Source organism: Marmota monax, unplaced genomic scaffold (genome assembly GCF_021218885.2).
Source record: "Marmota monax isolate L192 unplaced genomic scaffold, Marmota_monax_Labrador192_F-V1.1 WCK01_AAM20220418_F8-fsc00014, whole genome shotgun sequence".
NCBI lineage: Eukaryota > Metazoa > Chordata > Mammalia > Rodentia > Sciuridae > Marmota > Marmota monax.
Window position 1 is genome coordinate 16,455,301 of NW_026695222.1, and position 27,194 is coordinate 16,482,494.

The window sequence follows — 27,194 nt, forward strand, 5'->3', positions numbered from 1 at the left end:
CTATCTCAAAATAAAAATTTTTTTCAAAAGGGCTGGGGATGTAGCTCCATGGTGGAACATTAGCCTAGTATGTGCAAAGCCCTGAGTTCAATCTCCAGTACTGCCAAAAAAAAAGGTATGTAAGCTGACTGAGTCATCTATAGAAGTCAGGTAGAATGGGTAGTCTTCACTATGCCCAAGTGCAGCTTCCACTTCTCTCAGGTTCTCAATAAAGTCACACAGTAAACAGAAGATGATAAATTTATTTCTCTCCAAATCTTCAAATTAACAAATTCTAAGAGAAGAAACATAAAATTATTAAAATAATGGATAGAGTCATATTAGAATAGTGGATAGAGTCTAAGACAATATCTATATTGGTCAAGCTGAGAACTAAGAAAGTTGTTATTTTGTCTACAGTCAATAAAAACAGACGTTCTTTGGAGTCTCTAAAAGGATTAAATTGAAGTCGATTATGCTTGTTGCTGAAGGAGCCAGTCCAGTTGAGCAGTAAAATACCACGATTCAAATGTCTACATAGAACAATGGAGTCCCCAAAGAGCTTTCTTCCAGTTCCTTTTGCTTTCCCCACAAAGGACACAGACACGTCCAGCAGCAACATCATAGCAAATATCTCTATTGCTTCCAGATGAGAATGTCCACACTCTATAAATGACCAGAGAAGAACACCTGAAGAGAAATGGGGAATGTGTCCCAACATAGGATCTAAGGTGAGGGAAAGAAATTTTCCTTGTGTTTCTGAGGTGGAAGAGGACTGTGATGATGTTACTGGGCTATACCAATTCTGATGTTACACAGAGTACCCACTGGGTAGAATGAGATCCCTGGCTTTTGTGGGTCAGTGAGGCAGGATGGGCCAGGCCAGCACAAAGTCAGGGACCCACTCTTCTAGTGTTGGGTCCACTTGATGCTCTTGAGGTCAATGCCATCCTGTACCATCTCCCAGAGAGGACTGTCAAAGAGAAGAGGCATTCAGTGAGTAAGAACTTAGATAGGAAGCAGCCAACATTGGCTCTGAGGCCTTGAGCCATGACTTGCCTCCTGTTCTTGTCTCTCCTCTGCCTTTTGCTTGAGTGGATCTCAACACAGGTGGTCAATAAGGTCTTTCCCAGCTACTTACTATAAGTCTTCCTCAAGTCTAGCCAACAAACAGTATTAACTAGGCACCTAATGCTCAAAGGCAATTGAACCTTTAGTCAATGGACTTCAGCTGTGGTCATATTCTTTTTTTTTTTTTTTTTTAAATATTTATTTATTTATTTTTCGGTGGACACAACATCTTTGTTTGTATGTGGTGCTGAGGATCGAACCCGGGCTGCACGCATGCCAGGCGAGCGCGCTACCACTTGAGCCACATCCCCAGCCCCAGCTGTGGTCATATTCTTAAAGCTCTCCTCCCACATGTGAGAGGCTATAGGCTCCCAAGAACACCAACAGCCTCAGACCTGTATAAAAAGCAAGTTTCATCTTCTCTACTACAACTATCACAAATTGCCCACTTTTCAGCACTTGTTTCTGGGTTTTGATCTAGTTCTCAGTTCTCCTGGTTGGAACTTGGCTCTAAATCATCTGAGCATACAGTTCCATCATATAGTTCTTGCCATTTTCACCTCCCCATATTGAACTTTTCTTCCAGAATTTCTGGCTCCAATCCAAAAGGACCTCTTGGGTTTTAGGCCCCAGCATCCCATCTCATATAAGAAATCTCTACTTAAAGTTCCGATCCCCTTCAGCATGAATGTCTTGCATGTTTCAGACCACCTATTACTTCAGTGTGGTATGACTATGTGAATGTTTTTGTATTTTCATGCTGGGCACTGAACCCAAGGTTTCACACATGGTAAACACTCTACCTACCACCAAGCTATACCTCTAGCACCAATTGTGAAATTCTGTGGTTTGGATTACCCAGCTATTTTTTTCTACCTGATTTAATTCTATTCTTGATTATCCTTCTCCTTTATATGATACATTCCCAGCATAACTTTCTATTTATAATATTTTCCTAGGCTTCTTAAAGGTAGCCATCATTTCCTTCCTGTCCCTAATAGGCTCACAACATAAGGTTTTGGTTGAAAGCTAATGGGACTAGGCTAAATTCATTTTGTAAAGGGTCAGAAGCAATAAGGTACAGATACTGAAACCACATAGGAAAAATAAGGTATCATGGTCTTTGGCCAAAAGAAAAATCTTTTTTTTTTTTTTTTTTTTTGGTACTGGGGATTGAACTCAGGGGTACTCGTCCAGTGAGCCATATCCCCAGCCCTATTTTGTATTTTATTTGGAGACAGGGTCTCAATGAGTTGCTTAGCGCCTTACTTTTGCTGGGGCCGGTTTTGAACTCTGGCTTTGAACCACTGAACCTGCCTCAGTCTCCCGAGCAGCTAGGATTACAGGCATGTACCACCATGCCTGGCCAAAAGAAGAATCCTAAGCATAAGAAACTTGAGCAACCAGCAGATGTTTAAGCAATACAGCTGGACCCTAGCAAGTAATATCCAGAGCACAGAAAGGCCAGGGAGAACTCAAAGGGAAGCAAGGTATACACAAGGGTTCCATGCCCAGTTCCTCAAAGAAACAAAAAATTTAAAAAAAATTCCTATCTTACAAGGAATTTTCTCATATATTTAGCCTATAAGTCACTAACTTTGTACTGATATTGCTGCAACAATGTTTGCTAGTACTTTCTTTTTTTTTTTTTTTTTTAAATATTTATTTATTTATTTATTTTTAGTTCTCGGCGGACACAACATCTTTGTTGGTATGTGGTGCTGAGGATCGAACCCGGGCCGCACGCATGCCAGGCGAGCGCGCTACCGCTTGAGCCACATCCCCAGCCCTGCTAGTACTTTCAATAACAGTAATGAAAAATGCTACCTGTATTAATGTAGTTCTTCAATTTTTAAACCACTTTCTCATATTCTGAAAACAAGCAACCAAAGAGCTCTACTTTCTTACTTCATGGAAGCTCTAAATCCTAAAATCCAATTACTCTCAAACTGGTTTCTGGGGCTGGGTATATAACTCAGTTGGTAGAGTGGGTTCAATCCCCAACACCAAAAAAAAAAAAAAAAAAAAATCAAACTTTGGTTTCTGGCAGCGTGAACACATGAGGACAAAAGAGGAGCCTACACTACAGTTTATTCTAAGAGTTTCTGATACAATAGTGCATACCTCATTTCTCGAAGACGCTTCACATGCTGAATGCATTTCTCTGCAGTGTAGTCTACTTCCTCCTCTGTAGTAAAGCGGCCAATGCCAAACCTTAAGAAGGCAAAGGAGAAGAGCTTTGCATCAGAACTGGTACTGTGGTAAATTTACTTGGCCAGTACTCACTGAGAACCTAGTACACAAAAGACTTAGAAGAATATGGTCCTACCCCTATAGGTCAGAGTTTCTTAGAACATGGTCTGTGAATTTAATACATCAGAACCACCTCAGAAGAAGTTTCCTAATTCTCCTCCAGACCTAGTGAAGCCAAATACGAATGTGAGACTCAGAAACTGTCATCCTTCACAAATTTCCCAAGTGATGCTCAATGAAGTCTGAAAACCTCTGCCCCAGAAACTTTCCCAAAGAATCAAGAAGGAATAAGAAAGGGTTGGGAGTGGTAGTGTAGGTGCTTAGCAGGAACAAGGTTCTAAACCAACACCCAGCAACACCCCCCCAAAAAAAAAAAAAAAAGACAGAGAGAAAGAAAGAAGGGATAAGAAGAACCAGACAGAAAAAGACTGTATAACAGAAAATAAAAAATAAAGAGGATGTCTTTCATAAACATGGCAGCTCAACTCACAGACCTGATGGAAGAGTGTGCTAAATCCTCATCAGTGCCAATCGCTCTAAGGACATAAGAGGGCTCCAGGGACGCAGAGGTGCAAGCACTGAGGAAACAGACATGAACCTTGCTCAGATCATCATCAACATCTCTGTAAGCCACAAAACTCCAGTCTTACTTCCTCCCCCAGGGCCCTTCTGTCCCCATAGGGACAAAAGACCTAATCTGGCAGAGCTAAAGAGCCTAATGCTGCCTTACACATTTTAGGTTGTGAACCCAGCTCCTCTGGCTCCCATCATGGATAACATCCTTGAACAAGGACAGAGCCAAAGCATGATACCCCATGAAGTGAATCTGACAAAGAGAGGCAGCAAAGAACCTTGTACTCATTCTCCAAGGGAAGATAAATCCTTGGTGACCTTTAGAGTATCTTCAATTCTGGAGATCTGTAACAGAACTACTAGTGGAACTCTATATCAGACACACACATTCCCTAGAACCACAAAAATAGAGAATTCTCCTCCAGGAAGCTCTGCTAGGGTGATAAACTTCAGCTTGTACCCAGCCAAAAAATTACCTTTACCTTGAATCAAGAGCTCTTGCGCCTGTCTTTGCCATACCATGAAGCTTAGTAACGGTATGGAACATAGAAGACCTACCACAGTCCCTGTCTATCTGGTCCAACTCACCTCCCTGAGGATAAGGCAACATCCTTGAGTGCCATCAGCAGACTCTCCCCTTCCACATATGCAAAGGAGAGGTTGATACAGCCTAAAGAAAGAAGGATACTCTATGAAAGGGGTCTAGACTCCAGCTTCTTGTAGAATGGGAATCAAAAAGATATATCCAGGGCTGGGGCTGGGGCTCAGTGGTAGAGCGCTTGCCTAGCATGTATGAGGCACTGGGTTTGATCCTCAGCACCACATAAAAATAAGTAAATAAATAAATAAAATAAAAGTATCATGACCATCTACAACCAAAAATATATATATATTTTTTTTAATATTAGTTTTTTAGTTGTAGTTGGACAATACCTTTATTTTGTTTACTTATTTTTATGAGGTGCTGAGAATCGAACCCAGGGCCTTGCACATGCTAGGCGATTGCTCTACCGCTGAGTCACAACCCCAGCCCCAACAATCAAAAAAAAAAAAAAAATTATGTCCATACCAGGATAGTGGTGTTCGGGGTCCCCATTCATCACCACATCTGGAAGGCTCTTCGTTATTTTCTCTATCAGTCGCTCTGCTAATTTTGAGATTCGTTTGTGGTCATACTAGGGCGAATATAGGGAAGGATTAAGCAACATGATCACCAAACAGTTCAAAAACACATGCTCAAAGAAACCCTTCTCCTCTACCATCCTATGTTACTGCTGGAGACCACTTTATCTCCAGCCCTGAGAACACCACCTAATGTGCAAAAGTGCTCAGTAACGCCACATAAGGTTCCAACAAAACTAAAACAAGTGAGTTCATAAGTTCTCCCAGGACATGGGTTTTGAGCCCCTAATACTTCCTTCGGTCTAGGGGGCCAGCAGGAGCTTATTGAAAAAAACCTCCTCTTCTAGCAGCAATCTAACTTAGCTATGCCAAGACACCACTAAATATGAGACCCAAGAGAGGGAAAGAAGTTGTGGGAGGAAACTGCTCTTCTCATACCTCCATCTCTTGCTGTGCCACCTCACACGCAGCCCCCAGCCCCACCACCAAGGGTGTAGGCACTGTCCCAGACCGCATACCCCGCTCCTGCCCCCCTCCACTCTGCAGGGCCTCCACACGCACTCGGGGCCGGCGGCGGATGTAGATGGCACCAACCCCTGGGAAACAAAATTTGTTACAAAAAAGAGAAATCCAGATGGAACAAAATATCACTTTCCAAGAAATCAAAATATTATTTCAATTTTCCTCTCAGCTGAAATTTTTCTAAATTAAAAAAAAAAGCTGAGAAGATAGCACCAAAATCGTAATATTTTGCAAAATTATTTAACATCAGGAATTTAACTACCAGAAGGAGTAATGATCCAAATAGTCTAAGGTAGTTCCCTAAGCAAGAATGAAATCATATCATACATTACAGCATTATTCATATGAGCAAAAAGATTGGAAACATTTTGGATGGGCGTTATCAGGGGAATGTCAAATAATTTGATGTCCATGCAATGAAATACTACCCAGATATATAAAAGAATGAAGAAATTCTTTCACTACTAACACTGAAAGATCTCCAAGATACATTGTTAGGTGGTCAGTCACAATGGCACATTTTTGTCATCCTAGCTACTTGGTAGGAAGAGCCATGAAAATTGTGAATTTGAGGTCTGTCTGGGCAATATAGCAAGATACTGTCTCAAACTGAAAAATAAAAGGGGCTGGGATATAGCACAGTGGTATAATACATCAGGGTCCAATCCCTACTAATACCCGCCCCCCCCCGCCACAAAAAAAGAAAGAAAACTCATGAAACCCCAACAAATTCTATCTTATAACTAAAAAATGTAAGACAGCCAGGTGTGGTGGTGCATGCCTGTAATCCCAGCAACATGGGAGGCTGAGGCAGGAGAATCACAAGTTCAAGGTCAGCCCCAGCAACTTGGCAAAGTCCTGTCTCAAAATTAAAAAAAAAAAAATAATAAGGTTGGAAATGTAGCTCAGTGGTTAAGGCATGGGTTGTATCCCTGGTACCAAAAAAGGAATTAAAAAAAAAGTGAGATATTGTTAGGTAAAACAAAGCAAGATCAGAACAATGAATATAATATGCTACCATCTGAATCAACAGCAGGATGGAGGGGAAGTATGTATGTATGTGAAAATACAAAGAATAATTCTACAAATATACACAAGTATATTTATTATAGCAGCAATCTAACTTAGCTATGCCAAGACGCCACTAAATATGAGATCCAGGACAGGAAAAGAAGTTGTGGGAAGAAATTGCTATATAAAAATACACGTGGGGGCTGGGGTTGTGGCTCAACAGTACAGCACGCGCCTAGCACGCATGAGGCCCTGGGTTCGATCCTCGGCACCACATAAAAATAAATAAATAAACAAAAAGGTATTGTGCAAAACTAAAAAATCAATATTAAAAAAAAAAAAAATACACATGGTAGCACACACCTATACTCCCAGCACTCAGGAGGATGAGTCAGAAGGATCAGATTACTTGAGCCCAGAATTTGGAGAACAATCTGGGCAACACAGTGAGCTGGGTCTCAAAAACAGAAAAAAATTAAATAACGAAGAAATTGTTTTCTCCAAAGGGAGGAGACAGAGGTAGAAGGAAGACTTCTCATTGTGTGTTTTTTGGAAGTTTTAAAGTTTGACCTATATAAATATATTACCTGTTCTAAATAAAATTTTTTTAAAAGGAGAAAAAAAAATAAAAACCTTTAAGGGAAGAATCAGAATGGTATTAAGAATTTGCACTGTCTCTCAAAGTTTATCAAAACTTAAAAGCCAGGAACGGTGGTGCATGCCTATGATCCCAGCAGTTTGGGAGGCTGAGGCAAAAGGATGGTAAGTTCACAGCTAGCCTCAACAACTTTGCAAGATCCTGTTTCAAAATAAAATTTAAAAGGGCTGGGGATGTGGGTAAGTGGTTAAGCACCCCTGAGTTCAATCCCCAGTGCCAAAACAAAACACCCTTAAAAATACGAATAGTAGGGGCTGGGGGTGTGGCTCAAGCGGTAGCGCACTCGCCTGGCACGCGTGAGGCCCGGGTTCGATCCTCAGCACCACATACAAACAAAGATGTTTTTTGTGTCCACCGAAAACTAAAAAAAAAAAAAATATTAAAATTTAAAAAATATATATGTATAGCCTGTGACTCCGCAAACCAACTTACAGGAATTCTGTACAAAAATGTGAGCATGAGTATGCAAAGATATCCACTAAGCAGTCAAGGGTTCTAGAATGAATATAGTACTTGATAAAATTCATCTCCCATGCAGAAAAACAGTTTAAGCACAGAATAAAATTACTATAAAAATTAAGGCAAGGGGCTGGGATTGTGGCTCAGCGGTAGAGTACTGGTCTAGCACGTGTGAGGCCCTGGGTTCAATCCTCAGAACCACATAAAATAAATAAATAAAATAAAGGTATTGTGTCCAACTACTTCTAAAAAATAAATGTTTAAAAAAAAACTAAGGCAATAGTTTCCAAGTTTATCATGAAGGACACCAATTTAACAATGATTTATAGACTCTATTACATTTATTTATTAAGAAATATTTCAGTCAGGCACCGTGACACATGCCTGGAATCCCAGCAGCCCAGGAAGCTAAGGCAATAGGATCACCAGCTCAAAGTCAACCTCAGCAACTTAGCAAGGCCCTAAGCAACTAATGAGACCCTATCACAAAATAAAGAATAAAAGGGACTGGGAATGTTTCCAGTGGTTAAGTACCTCTGGGTTCAATCCCTGGAACCAAAAAAAAAAAAAGAAAAAAAAATTTTTCAGTGTTGGCATGGCAGTACATGCTTATAATTCCAGGGGCTCAGGAGGCTGAGGCAGGAGGATGGTGTGTTCAAGATTAGCCTCAGAAATTTAGTGAGGCCTAAGCAACTTACCAAGACCCTGTCTCAAAATAAAAAAATAAAAAGGGCTGGAGATGTAGCTCAGTGGTAAAGTGCCCCAGGGTTCAATCCCTGGTACCAGAAAAGAAAAGAAATATTTCAAACTCATTATAGTGGCTCATTCCTTTAATCTCAGTTACTCAGGAGGCTGAGTCAGGAGGACTTTTAGGCCTGCCTAGGCAACATAGAGAGACCCTGTCTCCAATAGATAAATGAATAAATTCATTTTCCCATTAAAAAAATTTAAGTGTCCTCGGGTTGGGGATATGGCTCAAGTGGTAGCGTGCTTGCCTGGCATGCATGAGGCGCTCAGCACCACATAAAAATAAAATAAAGATGTTGTGTCCACCAAAAACTAAAAAATAAATATTAAAAAAAATTCTTTAAAAAAAAAATGAGTGTCCTAAAAAAATAAAAAATTAAAAAAATGCAAGGGCCCTACACTATCAGAATCTATCCACTTCTCAAATCTGAGAGCAAATGCTCAGATACCATGTAAGGATAGTGAAGGATACCACATTATCTAAATTGATTAAGATGCTGAGGATAGATAATGAGAAATACCTATATAGGTACAAGTGCTGACAAAAGCATTTGTTTTTGTTTTGTTTTGTTTTGTTTTGGTACTAGGGATTAAACTCAGGGCACTGGATCACTGAGCCACAACCCCTGCCCTATTTTGTATTTTATTTAGAGACAGGGTCTCACTGACTTGCTAAGTGCCTCGCCTTTGCTTAGGTTGGCTTTGAACTCAGGATTCTCCTGTCTCAGCCTCCCCAGCCACTGGGATTACAGGCGTGCGCCACCACGCCTAGCTGACTGGAGCTTTTGATCAATATGAGTTCAATGGTTTTACCAAAATAGATATATCTACAGTATAGCTCAGTAGTAGAGTGTTTACCTAGCATGTGTGAGGCCCTAGGTTTCATCCCAAGCATTACAAATGAAATAGAAAAAGTGAGAAGGAAAAACAAAAATGAAAAACAAAACAAAAAACAACATTTTAATTAGATAGAGAGCCTGTTGGACTTATTTTTTTTTTCCTTTTCAATACTGGTGGTTTATTATTGAGCTATAGCCTCAGCCCATTTTATCTTATTTTTATATATTTTGGGGGGTACTGGGGATTGAACTCAGGGGCACTCAACCACTAAGCCACATCCACAGCCCTATTTTGTATTTTATTTAGAGACAGGGTCTCATTGAGTTGCTTTGTGCCTTGCTTTTGCTGAGGCTGGCTTTGAACTTGCAATCAGCCTGCCTCAGCCTCCCCGCTGGGATAATTGGTGTGTGCCACCATGCCTGTCCCATTTTATTTTTGATTTTGAAACAGAGTTTCAATAAGTTGCCTAGGCTGGCAGCAGGGGCTGTAGCTTAGTGGTAGAATACCACTTCCCTAGCTTATGCAAGGCATTGAATTCAATCCCCAGTACTGGGGGGAAGATCCTAAACTGCCCAGGTTGGCCATGTATTTGCAATCCTCCTGCCTCAGTTTCCTAAATTGCTGGGATTACAGAGAGCATAGTCATCAAGACTGTTGGACTTTTTGAAAAAAATAGTCACAAAAACACTCTTTACAACCTCTGGGAACCCTTAGAATAAACATCTTCCATCCTTCCAGGAACTGTTACAATTCTCTTATAAGGTACATACTCAGATGAAACCCTGCAGACACAGAAAATATACTAGTATAGACATCAACCCAAAAAAGACCCTCACTCCAGAGACAGAAATTTTTTCTTTTTTAGGCCTATCTCCATAGAACAAAAGATAATAGTCTCTTTCCAAGGGTCAAGGAGACAGAACTCAAGCTTGAAAATTCTCCTCAGCTAGGAGGAACATAGGGAACAGAGAGGATCCTTAAGAGACTATTAGGGGCACAGACTACTAAGACTACTGAACACCAATAGATGCTAAAACCCATACACTCTTCCACTAAGCTAAAGTGAGACACTGGGAATGAAGGACTTAAAAGCTCTGCACATCCTAGTGAGGCAGACAAGGTAACTGGGACTGCATGGTGAAATTTGACTGAACAAAACTCTGTGTTCCTCTGTCAAATTAATATTTATATGCTTTCAAAGTATTTTTTTAAAGGGATCAAGGAAGAATGGCCTATTGTACATACAGTAACTACTTGGGTGTACAAATAGGCAGTGTTTCTTGAATATTGCTAAATGACACATGCATTCTGCTGGGCATTCTGAATGTATAACTTCCTTTGAAAGTAATGGCAGTTTCAAATAACTCTGAGAAACATCTATCAAAGAGTTTCCTGAGATGTTCAGACAAGAGGCACTCTAGGAGGGGCTGGTACCTTTAGGACCATAGATTTTGTGACCACTGATGCTCATGAGATCAATTTTCATGTTGTTGACATCAAGTGGGATTTTTCCAACAGCCTGGGCTGCATCCGTATGGAAATATACCTTTCTGGAACCGCAAATCTGCCCTGAAAAAACAACAGAGGGGAAGACCCACAGCACAACATTGGGAACTACCCTGACAGTGGTCCCCCATACACCATGAATTCTCTACCCACAGTAAATGATTCTAAATCCTCTTCCACCTCTGGCTCCACCTTTCCACTTTCACTCCCTCCTTCTCTTTCCCCTCCCTTCCCTGTCCTCCTATTTCTCTGCTCTCTAAAGCTCAAGGACAAAGTACTAAATGAATATACTCCTGATATTCTGATGCATGAGATTCTTTCTTATCACCTTATAAACAATGACCTTTCAAAATGTCACATTACCTTTTAGAACCTTTTTGATTTAAAAGAAGGAAAGATTAACAAATCTGCATAAAGAGATTACAAGGAGAGCTCTAAGTGGAGATTAAATAAAGAGATGTTCTACAGGAAAAAAAAAAGTAGAGGGTTGTTTTATTGTTGTTTTGTGGTTGTTTTAGAAAACAACTAAAATAAAATGAAAAAACAGAAATGGTACTAGATCTGGGTTCAAATACTGCTCTGCCACTTATAATGTCCTAGAAGGCGATACTTAGACTCTCTTTCTTTTGTTCACTCATAATGCTCTATAGAGTGTTGGAACTCTCAGTCTATCCCTACTTCCTCAGATGGACCCAACTAGTCAGCAAGGATCATGACACTCACCTATTTCTGCAATAGGTTGCTTTACTCCAATCTCATTGTTCACAGTCATAACTGAAACCAGGCTGGTATCTGGCTGGATGGCAGCCTCCAGTTCCTAAGAATATGAGGGATTTAAGAAGACTATATTCTGATGAAAAAGTCCTCCTTAAATAAGAATGTAGGCAAACATAATTTTATTTAATTAATTAATTTATTTATTTATTTATTTTCATTACATATTTTATTTGGAAATGTTTACACAAGTACGAGGAAACTAAAATTTTGAGGCAGTGGATGTTATTAGATTATCATCAGTTTATTATAAAAGACACAGGGAAATTATTTACATGATGAAAGATTTCAGAACTTCAGTGGAATGGGCAGCTTCATAGGATGCCATTTCAACAATGATTTGTTTCAGCCTATATACTTTCCAAGAATGTCACCATCTCTAAATAAAAAATAATCCTTTCATCTAGAACTACTTTGGTGCCTCCATACTCTGGGAGAAGAACTTTATCTCCAACTTTCACACTAACTGGCTGAATCTCTCCATCCTTTCCTTTAGAGCCTGATCCCACAGCTACTACTGTTGCTTGCAATACTTTTCCTTGAGATTTTTCTGGAAGCATAATGCCTCCTTTGGTTACAGTTTCTGCTGCACTCCTTTCGACCAATACTCAGTCAAGAAGTGGAAGAAACTTTCTAAATGCTTGTCTGGCCTTGACTCGCGGCGCTGCAGCTCCGACTCTGCTCTAGGGCCACCACCGCAAAGAGACCTGCAGAGCGGCCCTCGGAACACGTGGCAAACATAATTTTAAAAGGGAGCCTTTTACTACTCCCCTATTGGACTGGATAAAATAAAAATACTAGGGGGGTTGGCCAGGTGCAGTGGTACAAGCCTGTCATCCCAGTGGCTCCAGAGGCTGAGACAGGAGGATCACAAGTTCAAAGCAAGCCTCAGCAAAAGTGAGATGCTAAGCAACTCAGTGAGACTATGTCTCTAAATAAAATACAAAACAGGGCTGGGGAATTTGGTTCAGTGGTCGAGTGCCCCTGAGTTCAATATCCCTGCTACCCACCCCCAACCTCTGGGAACCCTTAGAATAAACTAGGGGTTGGGAACATAGCTCAATGATGGAGTGCTTGCCTAGCATGCACTGGGTTCAAACCACAGCACTGCAAAATAACAAACCAAACAAACAAAAAGACAATGACAACATAAAATGCTGGTGAGTATGGAAAGAAACTGAATCACTCATACACAGTTGGTGGAAATGCAAAATGTATAACCAATCACTTAATAAAACAGTTTGACAGATTTTTCTGGTTTCCTTTTTTTTTTTTTTTGAGGTTTGTTTTGTTTGGTTTTGGTTTTGGTTTTTTGTTGGTAGTGGGGATGTAATCCAGGGGCGCTTTACCACTGAGCCACATCCCCAACCCTTTTTATTTTTGAGACAGGTTTTCACCAAATTGCTGAGTTTCACTAAATTGCTAAGGCTGGCCTTGAACTTTAAATCCTCCTGTTTTAGCTTCCCAAGTTGCTGGGAATACAGGCATGTGCCACTGTGTCTGGCTTGAGATGGTCTTGCACTGGGCATGGTGGTGCACAATTGTAATCACGGTGACTCAGGAGGCTGAAGAAGGAGGATCTGAAGTACAAGGCTTGCTTCCATAATTTAGAGAGCCTCTCAACAATTTACTTAGTAAGACCCTATCTCAAAATAAAATTTTTTCAAAATACTGGGGATAAAGCTTAGTGGTGAAGTGCCCCTGGGTTCATTCCCCAGTATCAAAAAAACAAAAAAAAAAGGAGAAAAGGAGAGAGAGGGAGAGAGAGTGAAAGAAACAGCTGTGCACAGTAGTACATGCCTATAATCCCAGGGTCTGTAATCCTAGCAGCTCAAGAGGCTGAGGCAGGGGCTGGGGATGTGGCTCAAGCAGTAGCGCGCTCGCCTGGCATGCATGTGGCCCGGGTTGGATCCTCAGAACCACATACAAAACAAAAAAGTTGTGTCCGCCAATAACTAACTAAATAAATAAATATTAAAATTCTCTCTCTCTCTCTAAAAAAAAAAAAGAGGCTGAGGCAGGTGGATCACAAGTTCAAAGCCAGCCTTAGTAAAAGCGAGGCGCTAAGCACTTCAGTGAGACCTTGTGTCTAAATAAAATACAAAAGAGGGCTGGTGATGTAGCTCAATGGTCAAGTGCAATCTTGGTACCTGCCCCCCAAAAAACCCTAAACATAAAATTACCAAATGAATCAGTAATTGAATTCTTAGGCATTTATCCCAGAGAAAAATTAAATTCTGAAAACGTGTACACAAATGTTCAATGTAGCTTTATTCATAAGAGCGAAAACCTAGAAACTACTCAGATGTCCTTTAATAGGTGGTTAAATAAACTATGGTACATATATAACAGAGAATACTCTTCGCTAATAACAAACTACTGGTATGTATAAACAACAATTTCCAAAGATGGATGTTGAGTGAAAATAGCCCATCCTATGGGCTGGGGATGTGGCTCAAGCAGTAGCGCGCTCGCCTGGCATGCGTGCGGCCCGGGTTCGATCCTTAGCACCACATACAAAGAAAGATGTTGTGTCCGCTGAAAACTAAAAAATAAATATTAAAAAATTCTCTCTCTCTCTCTCTCTCCTTAAAAAAAAAAAAGAAAGAAAGAAAGAAAATAGCCCATCCTAGATTACTTACTGTATAATTCCATTTATATAACATTATACAGTTACAAGATTAAAGAATTTGAGAACAGATCAGCATTTTTGTTTTTGTTTCTGTTTTCAGTCCTTGGGGATTAAACCCAGGGGTGCTCTGTAACTGGAGCTACATCCCAGCCCTTTGTATTCTGAGAAAAGGTCTCAATAAATTGTGAGTCATTGGCCTTGAATTTCCTCCTGCCTCAGCCTCCTGATTAGCTGGGATTACAGGCATGCATCACTGCACCCAGCTAGATTGGTGGTTTTAAGAATAACGAATGACGTGAAGGATCATTACGGTGATGAAACTATTTTTACCTTGACTATGGTAATTTTTATGTGAAACCTAATGTGATAAAACAGCACAGAACTAAACACATACATATACACAATTCAGTACAAGTAAAATCCAAAAAAAGAGAAATCCAAACAAGAGCTGGGCACCAAGGTGCACACAGTAACTCAAGAGATGGAGGAAGGAGAATAACAAATTCAAGGCCAGCCTTAGCAATTTAGCAAGAACCAGCCAATAACTGTGATGGCAAAAGCAGACCCAGTTGTGAAATAAAATTATAAAAAACGTATGGTAAGAAACCAATGCCTGAGAAAGGGGTCAATTCCACACCCCTCTCTCAGCCTTTCTCTTGGAAGCCTAATTAATCATGCATGAGTCCCTATGTTTTGGATTGTAAATAATTGCCCTAGGAGTCTGACTACTACTCCTTGAAATGAAACAGATGCCTGTGAAAAGAGCCCTTTCTTCTTATCAGTTTCTGTGAGCATGCTTATGCTAGAGACCCTGCACAAGGCCTTCAGCTCACAGATTAGGACTTTTTTTTTGTTGTTGTTGTTATAGGTGGACACAATATCCTTATTTTATTTTTATGTGGTGCTGAGGATCGAACCCAGTACTTCATGCATGGTAGGCGAGCGCTCTACCTCTGAGCCACAACCCCAGCCAGCCCCAGGACATTTTTTAAAAAGAGGAAAAAGCCCCAGTGATAGAATAGGTCTAAGATGATGTCAAATAACCTATAAATATTGTAAGAAACTGTGGATCAGGGCTCAGATTTGGACATTTTGTTTTCCTCTGGGCCCGCTGGTGTAAAATAAAGTTTGGAGTTATCCTCCTGTCTGAGTGCTACTTGCTGCTTCTCTACCAGTCTGTTCCCTGCAACATAACTAAAATTTAAGAAAGGGCTCAGGATATAGATCAAGGATACAGGACTTACTTAGCATGTACAACAAGACCTGTGTTCAAAAATGGGGTGGGGGAAGTGAAAAAAAGCTGATCCTCAAATCAATGTTTTTTTTCAATATTTTTTAAAATATTTTTTTACTTGTAGATGAACACAATACCTTTATTTTATGTGTTTATTATTTTGTGGTGCCAGTGATCGAACCCAGTGCCTCACATGTGCTAGGTCCTGGGTTCGATCCTCATCACCACATAAAAATAAATTAAATAAAGGTATTATGTCCAACTACAACTAAAAAATAAATATTTTTTAAAATTTTTTATCGTATTTTAGAGTTGTAGTTGGACACAATACCTTTATTTTATTTTTATTTGGTGCTGAGGATCAAACCCAGGGCCTCGCACGTGCTAGGCGAGCGCTCTGCTACTGAGCCCCACAACCCCAGCCCCTAAAACATAAATATTTAAAAAAAAAAAAAAAAAAAAAGAATAACAGGCCAGGTGCAGTGGCCCACGCCTGTAATCCCAGCAGCTCGGGAAGCTAAGACAGGAGAATTGTGAGTTCAAAGCCAGTCTCAGCAATGGCAAGGCGCTAAACAACTCAGTGAGATCCTGTCTCTAAATACAAAATAGGGCTGGGAATGTGGCTCAGTGGCCGAGTGCCACTGAGTTCAATCCCTGGTACCAAAAAAAAAAAAAAAAAGAATAATAGAACTGATCCTAAATTCATGAGGAATTGCAAAAGACCTTAATAGCCAAAATAATCTTGGAAAAAACAAAAATAAAACAACAACTAAGTTGGATTGCTTATACTGCCTAATTTCAAACTTGTTACAAAGCTACAGGAATCAAAACAATGGTATAAGAATAGAAGAACAAAATCGAAATTCCAGAAATAAACGGATACATATATGCTCAACTGATTTTTTTTTTTTTTTTTGAGATTGGGCTTTACTATGTTGCCTAGTCTGGCCTCAAACTCCTGGATTCATGTGTTCCTCTTGCCTTACATGTATAAAAATTAAATTTGAAATGACCACAGACCTAAATGTAAGAGATAAAAACTACAAAACTCTTAAAAGGAAATGGATAGGGATGGGGTTGTGGCTCAGTGGTACAACACTCTCCTAGTGGAGGTGAGGCACTGGGTTTGATCACCACATAAAATAAATAAAAAAGGGGGCTGGGATTGTGGCTCAGCAGTAGAGCACTCGCCTAAAATGGGCTGGACCCAGGTTCGATCCTCAGCACTACATAAAAATAAAGGCATTGTGTTATGTCTATCTACACCTAAAAAAAAAAAAAATTAAAAATAAATTAATTAAATAAAATCAATCAATCAATAAATAAGTAGAAAAAAAGGAAATGTATAAATCTTAATAACTTTGAATGTGGCAAAGGGTTTTCAGATATAACACAGAAAGCACAAATGATAGTCAAAAGAACTGAAAGCTTTTTGGGGTGATGAAAATGATCTGGAACATGGTAGTGATGATTGTTCAAACATTTTTTTGGGGGGGTGGGATACCAGAGATTGAACTTGGGGGTACTCGATCACTGAGCTACATCCCCAGCCCTATTTTGTATTTTATTAGAAACAGGGTCTCACTGAATTTCTTAGCACCTCACTAAATTGCTGAGGCTGATTTTGAACTTGTGATTCTCCTGCCTCAGCCTCCTGAGCCACAAGGATTACAGGCCTACACAACTGCACCCAACTCAAACAACTTGGTAAATACACTAAACCACTGAGAATTATAAACACTCCTGAAGGATGAATTTTATGATATGTGAATTACATTTCAATTTTTAGATGCTTAAAAAAACACTGTTAAGGTATTTTAATAAGCTGAGCACAGTGGCACACACCTGTAATTCCAGGGCTCTGGAAGCTGAGGTAGGAGGATCACAAGTTCAAAGTCAGCCTCAGTAAAATCGAGGTGCTAAGCAACTCAGTGAGACTCTGTCTGTAAATAAAATATAAAATAGGGCTGGGGAATTTGGCTCAGTGGTTGAATGCCCCTGAGTTCAACACCTGGTACCGCATCCCCCCCCCACAAAAAAAAAAAAAAAAGATATTTTAATATTAGGTAAATCTCTCAGGGTTTTTGTTGTTTGTTTCTTTGTTTAGTACTAGGAACTGAATCCAGGGAGACTTTACTGCTAAGCTACATCCCCAGGCTTTTTCATTTTTAATATTGAGATAGGGTGTCACTATGTTGCTGAGGTTAGCTTCAAACTTGAAATCCTCCTGTCTCAGCCTCCCTAGTTGCTGGAATTACAGATGTGTTCCACCATGCCCAGCATCTGAGGGTTTTTCAGAAGTGAAAAAAATAAAGAACGAAAGTATGTCATTTGAAGGAAAATGGATAGAACTCAAGAATATCATGTTAAGCAAAATAAAAGCAAATTCAAAGGGTCAGAAGATTTCCCTCATATGTGAAGGCTAGAGAGGAAAAAAAGGTGGGTAAATTTAAAAAAAAAAAAAAAACAAACATGGGGAGGGAAGGTCCTATGAAAATAGAAAGGAAATATAAAGGGGACCAAGGAGAGGAAAGAGGGGAGGAAAAAGGGAGATACTGGGGAATGAAACTGACCACATTATGCTGTTGTACACATATACAAATATATAACAGCAAATCCATTATTATGTATAATTATAATGAACCAATAAAGATTAATATATATATTTAAAAAAGAAAAATATCAAACAAGTCCTTTAGAAATACAATCTGGTGAGGATCTGCAGGATACTAGAAAGTGGGGGCTAAAGGACAGGCAACAAGGTCAAGTACAGAGGTTCCTAAGATTCAGGATTCAATCTAGCCAAAGAAATAAAAGAAGATGGGGCAGGGGTTGTGGCTCAGCGGTAGAGCGCTTGTCTGGCACATGAGGGGCCCTGGATTTGATCCTCAGCACCACATATAAATCAATAAACTAAAGGTATTTAAAAAAAAAAAAGAAAGAAAAGAAGAGCATAATTCCAGAGACATTATGTGGAAGCAGCCATAGATATGAATGACTGAGAGATAATTAAGAGAGACAGAACAAACAAAAAATGATTAAAAAAAAAAAAGAGTTTTGAATTTGGACTTAGGGCTATGTCTACAAACTGCATGTTTGAATTTGTCTAGGAATGCTGGTATCCAAAATTTGGTAGAAAAGAAGCTTCAACTCACAACCTAAAATAAATAAATATATCTTTTTTTTTTTTTTATTATGGGACCAATTGTCCTGGCTTTTTTTAAATATTGATTTCTTTGTTGTATTCGGACACAATACCTTTATTTTATTTATTTATTTTTATGTGGTGCTGAGGATCGAACCCAGGGCCTCATACATGCTAGGCAAGCGCTCTACCGCTGAGCTATAACCTCAACCCCAAATAAATATATCTTTATATATTTACTATATATCCCCTCATACACACACACACACACACACACACACGTATATATATACATATATATAAAGAAATGGACCAAAATGGGTAATATTCTATAAAAGTATACTTTTTTTTTTTTTTTCAGCCCTGAAGACTAAATCCTCATTCATGTTTAGCAAGCACTCTACCACTAAGCTACACTGCTAATTGCATGCTGTGGTGCATACCTGTGGTACCAACTACTGGAGGAGTCCGAGGCAGCAGGATTACAAGTTAGAGGGCAGCCTGGGCAACTCAGTGAAATCCTATCTCAATATAAAACTTAAGGAAAGGCGGGGCTGGGGTTGTGGCTCAGAGGTAGAGTACTCGCCTAGCAAGTGCCAGGCCCTGGGTTTGATCCTCAGCACCACATAAAAAAATAAATTAAAAAATAAAGGTATTGACAACTACAACTAAAAAACAGATATTAAAAAAATAATTTGGGCTGGGGATGTGGCTCAGGCGGTAGCGCGCTCGCCTGGCATGCGTGCAACCCGGGTTCGATCCTCAGCACCATATACAAACAAAAGATGTTGTGTCCACCGAAAACTAAAAAAAAATAAATATTAAAAAAAATTCTCTCTCTCTCTCACTCTTAAAAAAAAATTGTATAAAAAAATAATTTAAGGAAAGGGTTCGGGGTGTAGTTCAGTGGTAGAATGCTTACCTAGCATAAAAAAGACCCTGGGTTCAATCTTCAGTGCCAGAGAGAAAGAAAAGAGCCCTATACTTCCTTTTTAGGGGGGATAAATGGCATCAGTACAGGGAAAGAGGAACTTTGCCATAGTGAGTAAGAGTCTCCAGCATCCTGAACACATGCCCAGTGGCTCTCATAAAAGCCAGGAAGCACTAATAGAGTGGAGACACAGGTCCTTCAAAGAGAGGGAGGATGTGCTCACTCAAGGGAAACAATCTCTTTCTTTGCCAGGATGCTTTCTCTAAAATCCACCCTCACCATTAGAACCACCTTTAAGCTCTAGCTAGCCAAGGTGGAAGTGACAGATTTAGAGCTGAAGCCAGGATATTCCTATTTTGCCCCTCATGCCAAAAGCCATTCTTACCTTTAGATCAATGATCCCACTCTTCTGCACTGGGAGGTAGGTGACCCGAAAACCCTCAGCTTCCAGTGAACGACAGGAGTCCAAGACACATTTGTGTTCTGTCTGGGTGGTGATCAGGTGCTTTTTCCGTGACCTGTAGAACCTGGCCACCCCCTAAACAGTAATGATGGTGGAAGGAAAGAGAACATATTCAGGGAAATAGCAATAACTTCAATTCCATTTACAAAGGGATTTGTTTTTTTTTACTTGATTTGGTGCTGAGGATTGAATCCAGGGCTTCACACATGCTAAGCATGCATGCTATTACTGACTATTTCCCAGCCAACTATGTGATACTTTTTTTTTTTTTTTTAAGTTTTTAGTTTTTTGGCTGACACAACATCTTTATTTGTATATGGTGCTGAGGATCGAACCCGGGCCACACGCATGCCAGGCGAGCACGCTACCACTTGAGCCACATCCCCAGCCCCATGTGATACTTTTAATATCAGAAAAAACAGTATTTTATATATATTTTTTAATTATTTTTTGTATAGTTGTAGATCGACAGCATGCCTTTATTTAATTTATTTATGTGGTACTGAGGATCGAACCCAGTGCCTCACACATGCTAGGCAAGTGCTCTACCACTGAGCTACACCTCAGCCCCCAGTATTATATTTTAAGTTCTTAGAATTTCAATTTATTATAAGGAAATAAAGAAGTAAAAAGCATTTCTTTCATTTAAGACAAAAAAAAAAAAAACACATAACCAGATATGGTGGCACATGTAGTCCAAAGCTACTTGGGAGGCTGACATAGCACGATTGCAAGTTGAAGGCCAACCTAGGCAACTTAACAAAACACTGTCAAAATAAAACTTATTGCAATTGTCTAGCACACAGGAGGCCCTGAGTTTAATCCCTGGTACCAACAAAAAATCAAAATAACAACAACAAAAATTTAAAGTGATAAAATGTGCGGTACCCCGCACTCAGTTTATAATACAAAATTATTCTAAAAGTAAAATATGAAATTATTGGGCCGGGGATGTGGCTCAAGCGGTAGCACACTCGCCTGGCATGCGTGCGGCCCAGATTCGATCCTCAGCACCACATATAAAATATGAAATTATTAGAAACTGATGATATAGCTAAATGTTAGAACACATACTTAGCACACTTTATACCCTGGGTTTGATCTTCAGCATCAAAAAATAAATAACAAAAATAGAACTAACTGGAACAAAGGGAAAAAAGAAGCAACATATTAGAATGGGTGTGTTATCTTTCTGGGCATAATGGCCCACAATTCCAGAGGTGCCATCTGTTTCCCTTTTCTTACCTTTTTCCTTTTTTTAGGAGGTGTTGAGGATCCAACACCAACTGAGCTACACCCTCAGCACCCTTCTCTTACCTTAATTGCTATGTTGTTGGATTCAGTAGCACCACTAGTGAAAATGATCTCACGAGGATCAGCTCCAATCAGAGATGCTACTTGCTATATGCCAAGAAACAGAGATAGATATCATCAGTTCCCCAGTCAGCAACTTAGCAAGACCCTGCCTCAGAAAAATAAATAAATGAACCAGGCATGGTGGTGCACACCTGTAATCCCAGCAAATCAAGAGGCTGAGGCAGGAGGATTGGGAGTTCAAAGCCAGCCTCGGCAACTTGGAGAGGCACTTAGTAACTCAGCAAGAACCTATCTCTAAATAAAATACAAAAAAAGGCTGGGAATGTGGCCCAGTGGTTAAGTGCCCCTGGGTTCAATCCCTGGTACTAAAAACAAACAAACAAACAAACAAAACATACATAAATAAATAACTCAATGGTAGAGTGCCTTTGCGATCCGTCACTAGGAGTGAGCAAATAAAAAAGGAGCTCCACTGTATTCTACATACAGCCCAAGAAGAAGCTTTGCAGATCAACTAGACTACAGATCAACTAGACTAATGTTAGTGTGTTAGACAAAGGCCAGTTTCAGTTACATTTTAGACTCCGTGTTCTTTTCCAGTGCAAGACAAGATACTAGCAAGAATTTTAAGCCAGCTGGGTACAGTGGTGCAGGCCTGTGATCCCAGCAATTTGAGAAACTGAGGCAGGAGTATCATAAATTCAAAGCCAGTCTCAGCTACTTAGAGAGACCTTAAGCAACTTAGCTAGACACTTTCTCTAAATAAAAAATATTAAAAAGGGGCTGAGGATGTGACTCAGTGGTTAAGTGCCCCTGGGTTCAATTCATGGGACCAAAAAAAAAAAGGGGGGGGGGCTCAGGAAGTAGCTAAGTTGTAGAGTACGTAGCATGCACAAGACCCTGGGTTCAATCCCCAGCAACCCCATCAAAAACAGAACATTAAGTGATATCATTTTGGGGATTGAACCCAGGAGAGTTCTACCTCTGAGTTATATCCCCAGCCCTTTTATAATTATTTATATAGGTATTTTTTGTAATAGGGATCAGTGGTATGATACCACTGAGCCACACCTCCAGTTCTTTTTACATTTCATTTTGAGATAGTCTCACCAAGTTGCCCAGGCTGGCCTCAAAATTGTGACTCTCCTGCCTTAGCCTCCAGAGTACCTGGGGTTTGGTCATGGCTCATTAAGTTGCCTAGACTAACCTGGAACTTTTGATCCTCATGCCCTAGACTCCTGAGTAGTTGTGACTACAGACATTCTATCATTGCATTCAGCAGTGACATTATTTTTTAAATGTACTTATTGAGTTCTCACTATATACAGACTATGTATAGGAATTGTGTTAAAAAGCTTTACCAACCTAATCTCATTTAATTCACCCAATAATCACACAGTAGAATCTACTCCACTCCACTTGAAATGTGAGGAAAATTGAGACTTAAGAGAAATTAGATCATTTCCCCAAGGTAATTCAATTAGGAAATAGGGATACTAATCAAATGTCTATGGTCAGTCTTCAGGCTACTCTCTGAATGTCTTCTAGAAAGAAAGAACCCAAATAATAATTTCAGGATTTTTTTTTTTTTGGCACCAAGGTTTGAACCCAGGGGTACTTAATCACTAAGCCACATTCCAAGCCCTTCTTAAAAATTTTATTTTTGGCTCACTAAAATTGTTTATGGCCTCACTAAATTGCTGAGGCTGGCTTTGAACTATAGAGCCTCCTGCCTCAGCCTCCAGAGCCACTAGGATTATAGGTGTGAGTCACGCAACCCAGACACCAAGACCAATCCCCAAATTATTTCTACTTCTATTCCACCTACTAAGGAAATATCTCCCACAGGCCACAGAACCTCTGACCTTGTAACCTCCCAGACTCCTCTGTACTAACCTGGCGAGCGCGTTCCATGGCTGCCTCACTCTCCCAGCCATAAGCATGTGTCCGAGAGTGTGCATTCCCATAAAAGTTGATGAGGTATGGTAGCATGGCATCAAGCACCCGGGGGTCCTGAGCACAACACAACAGATGAGTCACCTTGAGTCCACAGTCAACTCAGGCCCCACTACATTTCCAAACCTGCCCACCCTGCCTCAACACACTCCCAACCCTTCATCACTGCGCCTAGGTTAGACAAGTCTTCCCTCCCTTCTATTAATTAAATATCAACCTAATATATTCCCACTCCCAACCCATCTTCAATCAGATTGTTCTACTGTCCCCTCAGGTAGTAAACACTATTCTGACTACTGTTTCTGCAGATGTTTGCATTTCCACCAGCAATGTGATTTATGAGGAGTTGGGACATGATAGAGGCAGGGAAAAATCTCTTCTCACACATAGTTGAAAATTTGCATTAATACTGGAGAAGGGGATCAGATATTTAGCATATGAATAAGAATTTAAGCCTCCTAATTCCTGGCTCTATTCCTTTTCCCAAAACACCTCAAAGGTTCTCACCTCTACAGCAATCCACCCTTTCTATGAATTTTCACTTCTAATAAGTACTTGCTATTACAGCCTTAGGAAAAGCTGCCACTGTATTCTTACCAGAGGAGTGGTAGCTTGAACATCCATGTAGAGAGGTCGCAGCACTGACTCTGCCTCAGGGACAGCCTCTGAATTTGAGGCAACAGCCGACTGGGGGGCATGATCTACAACTGACAAAAAGTGGAGTGGCCAAGTGAAGGAGGACACAACTATGAACACAGAGCAGCCACAGAGACTCAATAGCTGGATAGAAGTGTGATAAGTTTAAGGGGTGATGGGGTGGAATCCTAAGAGGAAGTAAACAATATCAAAGAACACTATACAAGGAGGCTACTGTTAGAAACAAGGTGATGGGGGGGCGGAGGAGGACGCTGGTGGCAATGTTCAAATTGGCTCGACGGAGTGAAGAGAGCTCAGAAGGGCAAAGCCATCTAGATGGAACGTGGACGCGAGGCTAGACCAACATATCTAATAGTTGGCCAGGAGAGGCCAGAAGGCCCAGGCTTCCAGGCTATGGGGGGTTGGGGACAAGATCTGCGGGGACTGGGGTGGGGGTGTGAAGCGGAGGAATTAACCGTTCTGACGTATAGCCTGAGAAACTCTGTGGGGTGCAAGCGAGACAAAGAGTCAAAGATTCTGGGCAGCGGGGCGGGACAGGGAAGCTTGGGAATATTCGAGGGGACTGGCCGCTCGGAGGGGAAAGGAGGCCGCTTCGGGGAAGGGCGGCGAAGAGTGGGATCGGAAGCGTACCGCGCAGGCGCAGCCCACGGGAGGGCGTCGCAGGCTTGGGCCCGACTGCGGCCGCCACCGCCAAAACCGCCCGCCTCCAAGCGGCTCGTAGCAGCATGGTCCCAGCGTCAGAACCCACTACCCGAAGTGGCTGCAGTCCGCGGCCCCGGGCTCCCGGAAGTACTGCCTCGCGCTCCGGAAGCGATCCCCCGGATGCGAACGCCCTCCGTCTGGTTTTCCGTGTGAGACGTAGAGCCGAGCGACAAAGGCCACGAACGAGGTGAGGTTGGGGTGGCCCGAGCCGGGCTCCGTCGCGCGGCGTCGGGTCTGGAATGCGAAGAGGGTGGTGGAATAGGGCAAGAGGCTGTTCCTTCACTAATTTTCCTGAACCCCTTGGGCTGGCTCCCCACTCCGCCCGGCTTCTGGGCTGTCCGCTGGGCCCGCACTTCCCAGTCCCTCACACTCCGCAGATGCCGGTGGCCGTGGGTCCCTACGGGCAGTCCCAGCCAAGCTGCTTCGACCGCGTGAAGATGGGCTTTGTCATGGGTTGTGCCGTGGGCATGGCGGCCGGAGCGCTCTTTGGCACCTTTTCCTGTCTCAGGTGAGGGACGCAGTTGTTGAACTTTGGGAGGGACTTCACTGCTTGCTCGATTGCATCCCGAATACAGCCTGATTCGGGCTGGGAGCGCAGTGCAGAGCTCTACAAATTGTTTCTGCCCCTACTTTCATTTGTTAGTGACGTGAGGCAAATTGGAGTTGTAGTTTCATCAAGTGTAGATGAAAACAGTACCACCACCTTTGTAAGAATCAAGTCAGCACGCATTGTGTAGAATCTGGCACATAGCAAGGGCTTAGTAAATAATTATTACTGCTGTTGCTGCTATTTTTATATCCAGTTGCACAAAATGAAAATTGTTGAGGTGTTTGCCCTGGGAATGAGATGTAGAGATGAAGTATATAACACTGTACACTTGGAAGGTCATTTTCTCATTTGGGCAGTGTTATTCCCGTGTTTCCAGATTATAACTTACAATATACTGAGCAATACCATATTTAACAAACCAGTTCTGTTGGCCAGGTGTGGTGGCGCTAGCCTGTAATCCCAGCAGCTTGGGAGGCTGAGACAGGAGGATCTGAAGTTCCAGGCCAACCTCAGCAATTTGGCCAGACCCTGTCTAAAAGTAAAAAACAATTGGGGCTGGGGATGTGGCTCAGTGGTTAACTCCCTCTGAGTTCCTTCAATCTCTGGTACCCCCCCCAAAAAAAAAATTGTGTTTTGATGCCCATTTTATGGTTTTTTGACACAGCCTATAAAATCACAAAGCTGGTTCTTGAACCCATGATCAACTCCAAAATCATCAATACCAAAAACCAACTAAGACAAATATCTATTCGATGACACTCAGGAGGCAAAACCAACTGTAAAAACTGCTTTCACATCAGGAGTGACAGTGACCCCTGTAGTCCCACACTCAAAGGACTGAGGCAGGAGAATTGCAAATTCAAGAACCAGCCTCTCTCCAACTTAGCAAGATCCTGTCTTAAAAAAATAAAAGAGGGTGGGAGTATAGTGCAGTAAGATATCCCTATCATTCATTCCCCAGTGCCACCATGCACTTGACACTATCTCCTGTCTCCCACAAATTGAAAGCAGTTGATATGACATTCTATTGAATTTCCTACAGACCCTGATTAATCTTTTTTTCATTACCCATATGGGAAAAGGTAAAATTTCGCAGTACCAAGTGATATAAAGGAATTGCTAGATTTTAGTAGTGCTTAATTCATAATTATTACAAGTGCAGATTGGAAAAAGAAAGTATTTTTGTTCCCAAATGGCCCCATCTTGGTTTCCTCCTCAGGATCGGAATGCGGGGTCGGGAGCTGATGGGCGGCATTGGGAAAACTATGATGCAGAGTGGCGGCACATTTGGCACATTCATGGCCATCGGAATGGGCATACGATGCTAACCAGGACAGTGGTTGCCCACTACATCTACATCTTCCTATCCACCCCGGCCCTTGTACCATAATAAAACAAAGTCTTTTCTTCTCATTTTCAGTCTATTATTATCCAACTTGGCCAAATATTTTGTAGAGTAAAAACAGGTAGGCTAATGAGTAGAATTGTTGTTTACAGGGCATGGATTAGATATCCAAAATTGGAAACTTGGGGATGCCTGATACCCTCCATATACTCTACTAAACTTTTTTTAATAACTTTATTATTTTTTATGTGGTGCTGAGGATTGAACCCAGGGCCTTCAGCATGCGAGGTGAGCGCTCTACCCCTGAGCCATAACCCCAGCCATCTACTAAAACTTTCAATTCAACCTTGTAAATTTGATGTTTTTGTAACAGTTTGTGAGGTTAAACACTGTAAAGCCTATGTTTCCTCAATATAACACACTGCAAAAAGTTTTTATTTTTTTTGTGGTACTGGTATTGAACACAGTAGTTCTCAACCACTGATAACATACCCAGTTTGTTTTTTTTGATACAGGGCATTGCATTGCTTAACCCCTGAGCCACATCCCCAGCCCTTTTTATATATTGAGACAGGGCCTGACAGAGTTGCTGAGGCTGGCTTTAAACTTCTGATTCTCCTAACTCATCCTCCCAGACTGCTGAGATTACATGCATGCACCACCACACCCAGGCTTATTTTTTGTTTGGTACTGGGGATTGAAACCAGGGGGCACTTTACCACAGAGCTACATCCTCAGCCTTTTTCT

General features: G+C 41.1%; 2 protein-coding genes and 1 pseudogene across 3 annotated transcripts; 1 reads left to right on the forward strand and 2 right to left on the reverse strand.

Annotated features, from left to right (window-relative positions):
- Window positions 1–224: 224 nt before the first annotated feature.
- On the reverse strand, window positions 225–24,614 carry Nfs1 (NFS1 cysteine desulfurase). 2 transcript variants are annotated; one of them, XM_046432936.2, is made up of 13 exons: window positions 24,481–24,614; window positions 23,791–23,894; window positions 23,134–23,250; window positions 21,238–21,321; window positions 19,843–19,995; window positions 11,465–11,558; window positions 10,670–10,804; window positions 5,437–5,594; window positions 4,946–5,051; window positions 4,465–4,546; window positions 3,798–3,881; window positions 3,175–3,264; window positions 225–952 (listed from the first exon to the last, which is right to left on the reverse strand). In XM_046432936.2, exons 1-13 carry the CDS (start codon window positions 24,575–24,577, stop codon window positions 889–891), a joined length of 1,368 nt encoding a protein of 455 aa, XP_046288892.1. In that variant the 5' UTR covers window positions 24,578–24,614; the 3' UTR covers window positions 225–888. The 2 variants fall into 2 exon arrangements, with proteins under 2 accessions (XP_046288892.1, XP_046288891.1); XM_046432935.2 differs by having other exon boundaries at window positions 23,791–23,900.
- On the reverse strand, window positions 11,653–14,181 carry LOC131423761 (10 kDa heat shock protein, mitochondrial-like; annotated as a pseudogene).
- Window positions 24,602–26,515, forward strand: Romo1 (reactive oxygen species modulator 1). Its single transcript, XM_046432938.2, has 3 exons — window positions 24,602–24,739; window positions 24,930–25,060; window positions 26,322–26,515. Exons 2-3 carry the CDS (start codon window positions 24,930–24,932, stop codon window positions 26,428–26,430), a joined length of 240 nt encoding a protein of 79 aa, XP_046288894.1. The 5' UTR covers window positions 24,602–24,739; the 3' UTR covers window positions 26,431–26,515.
- The last annotated feature ends 679 nt before the right edge of the window (window positions 26,516–27,194 follow it).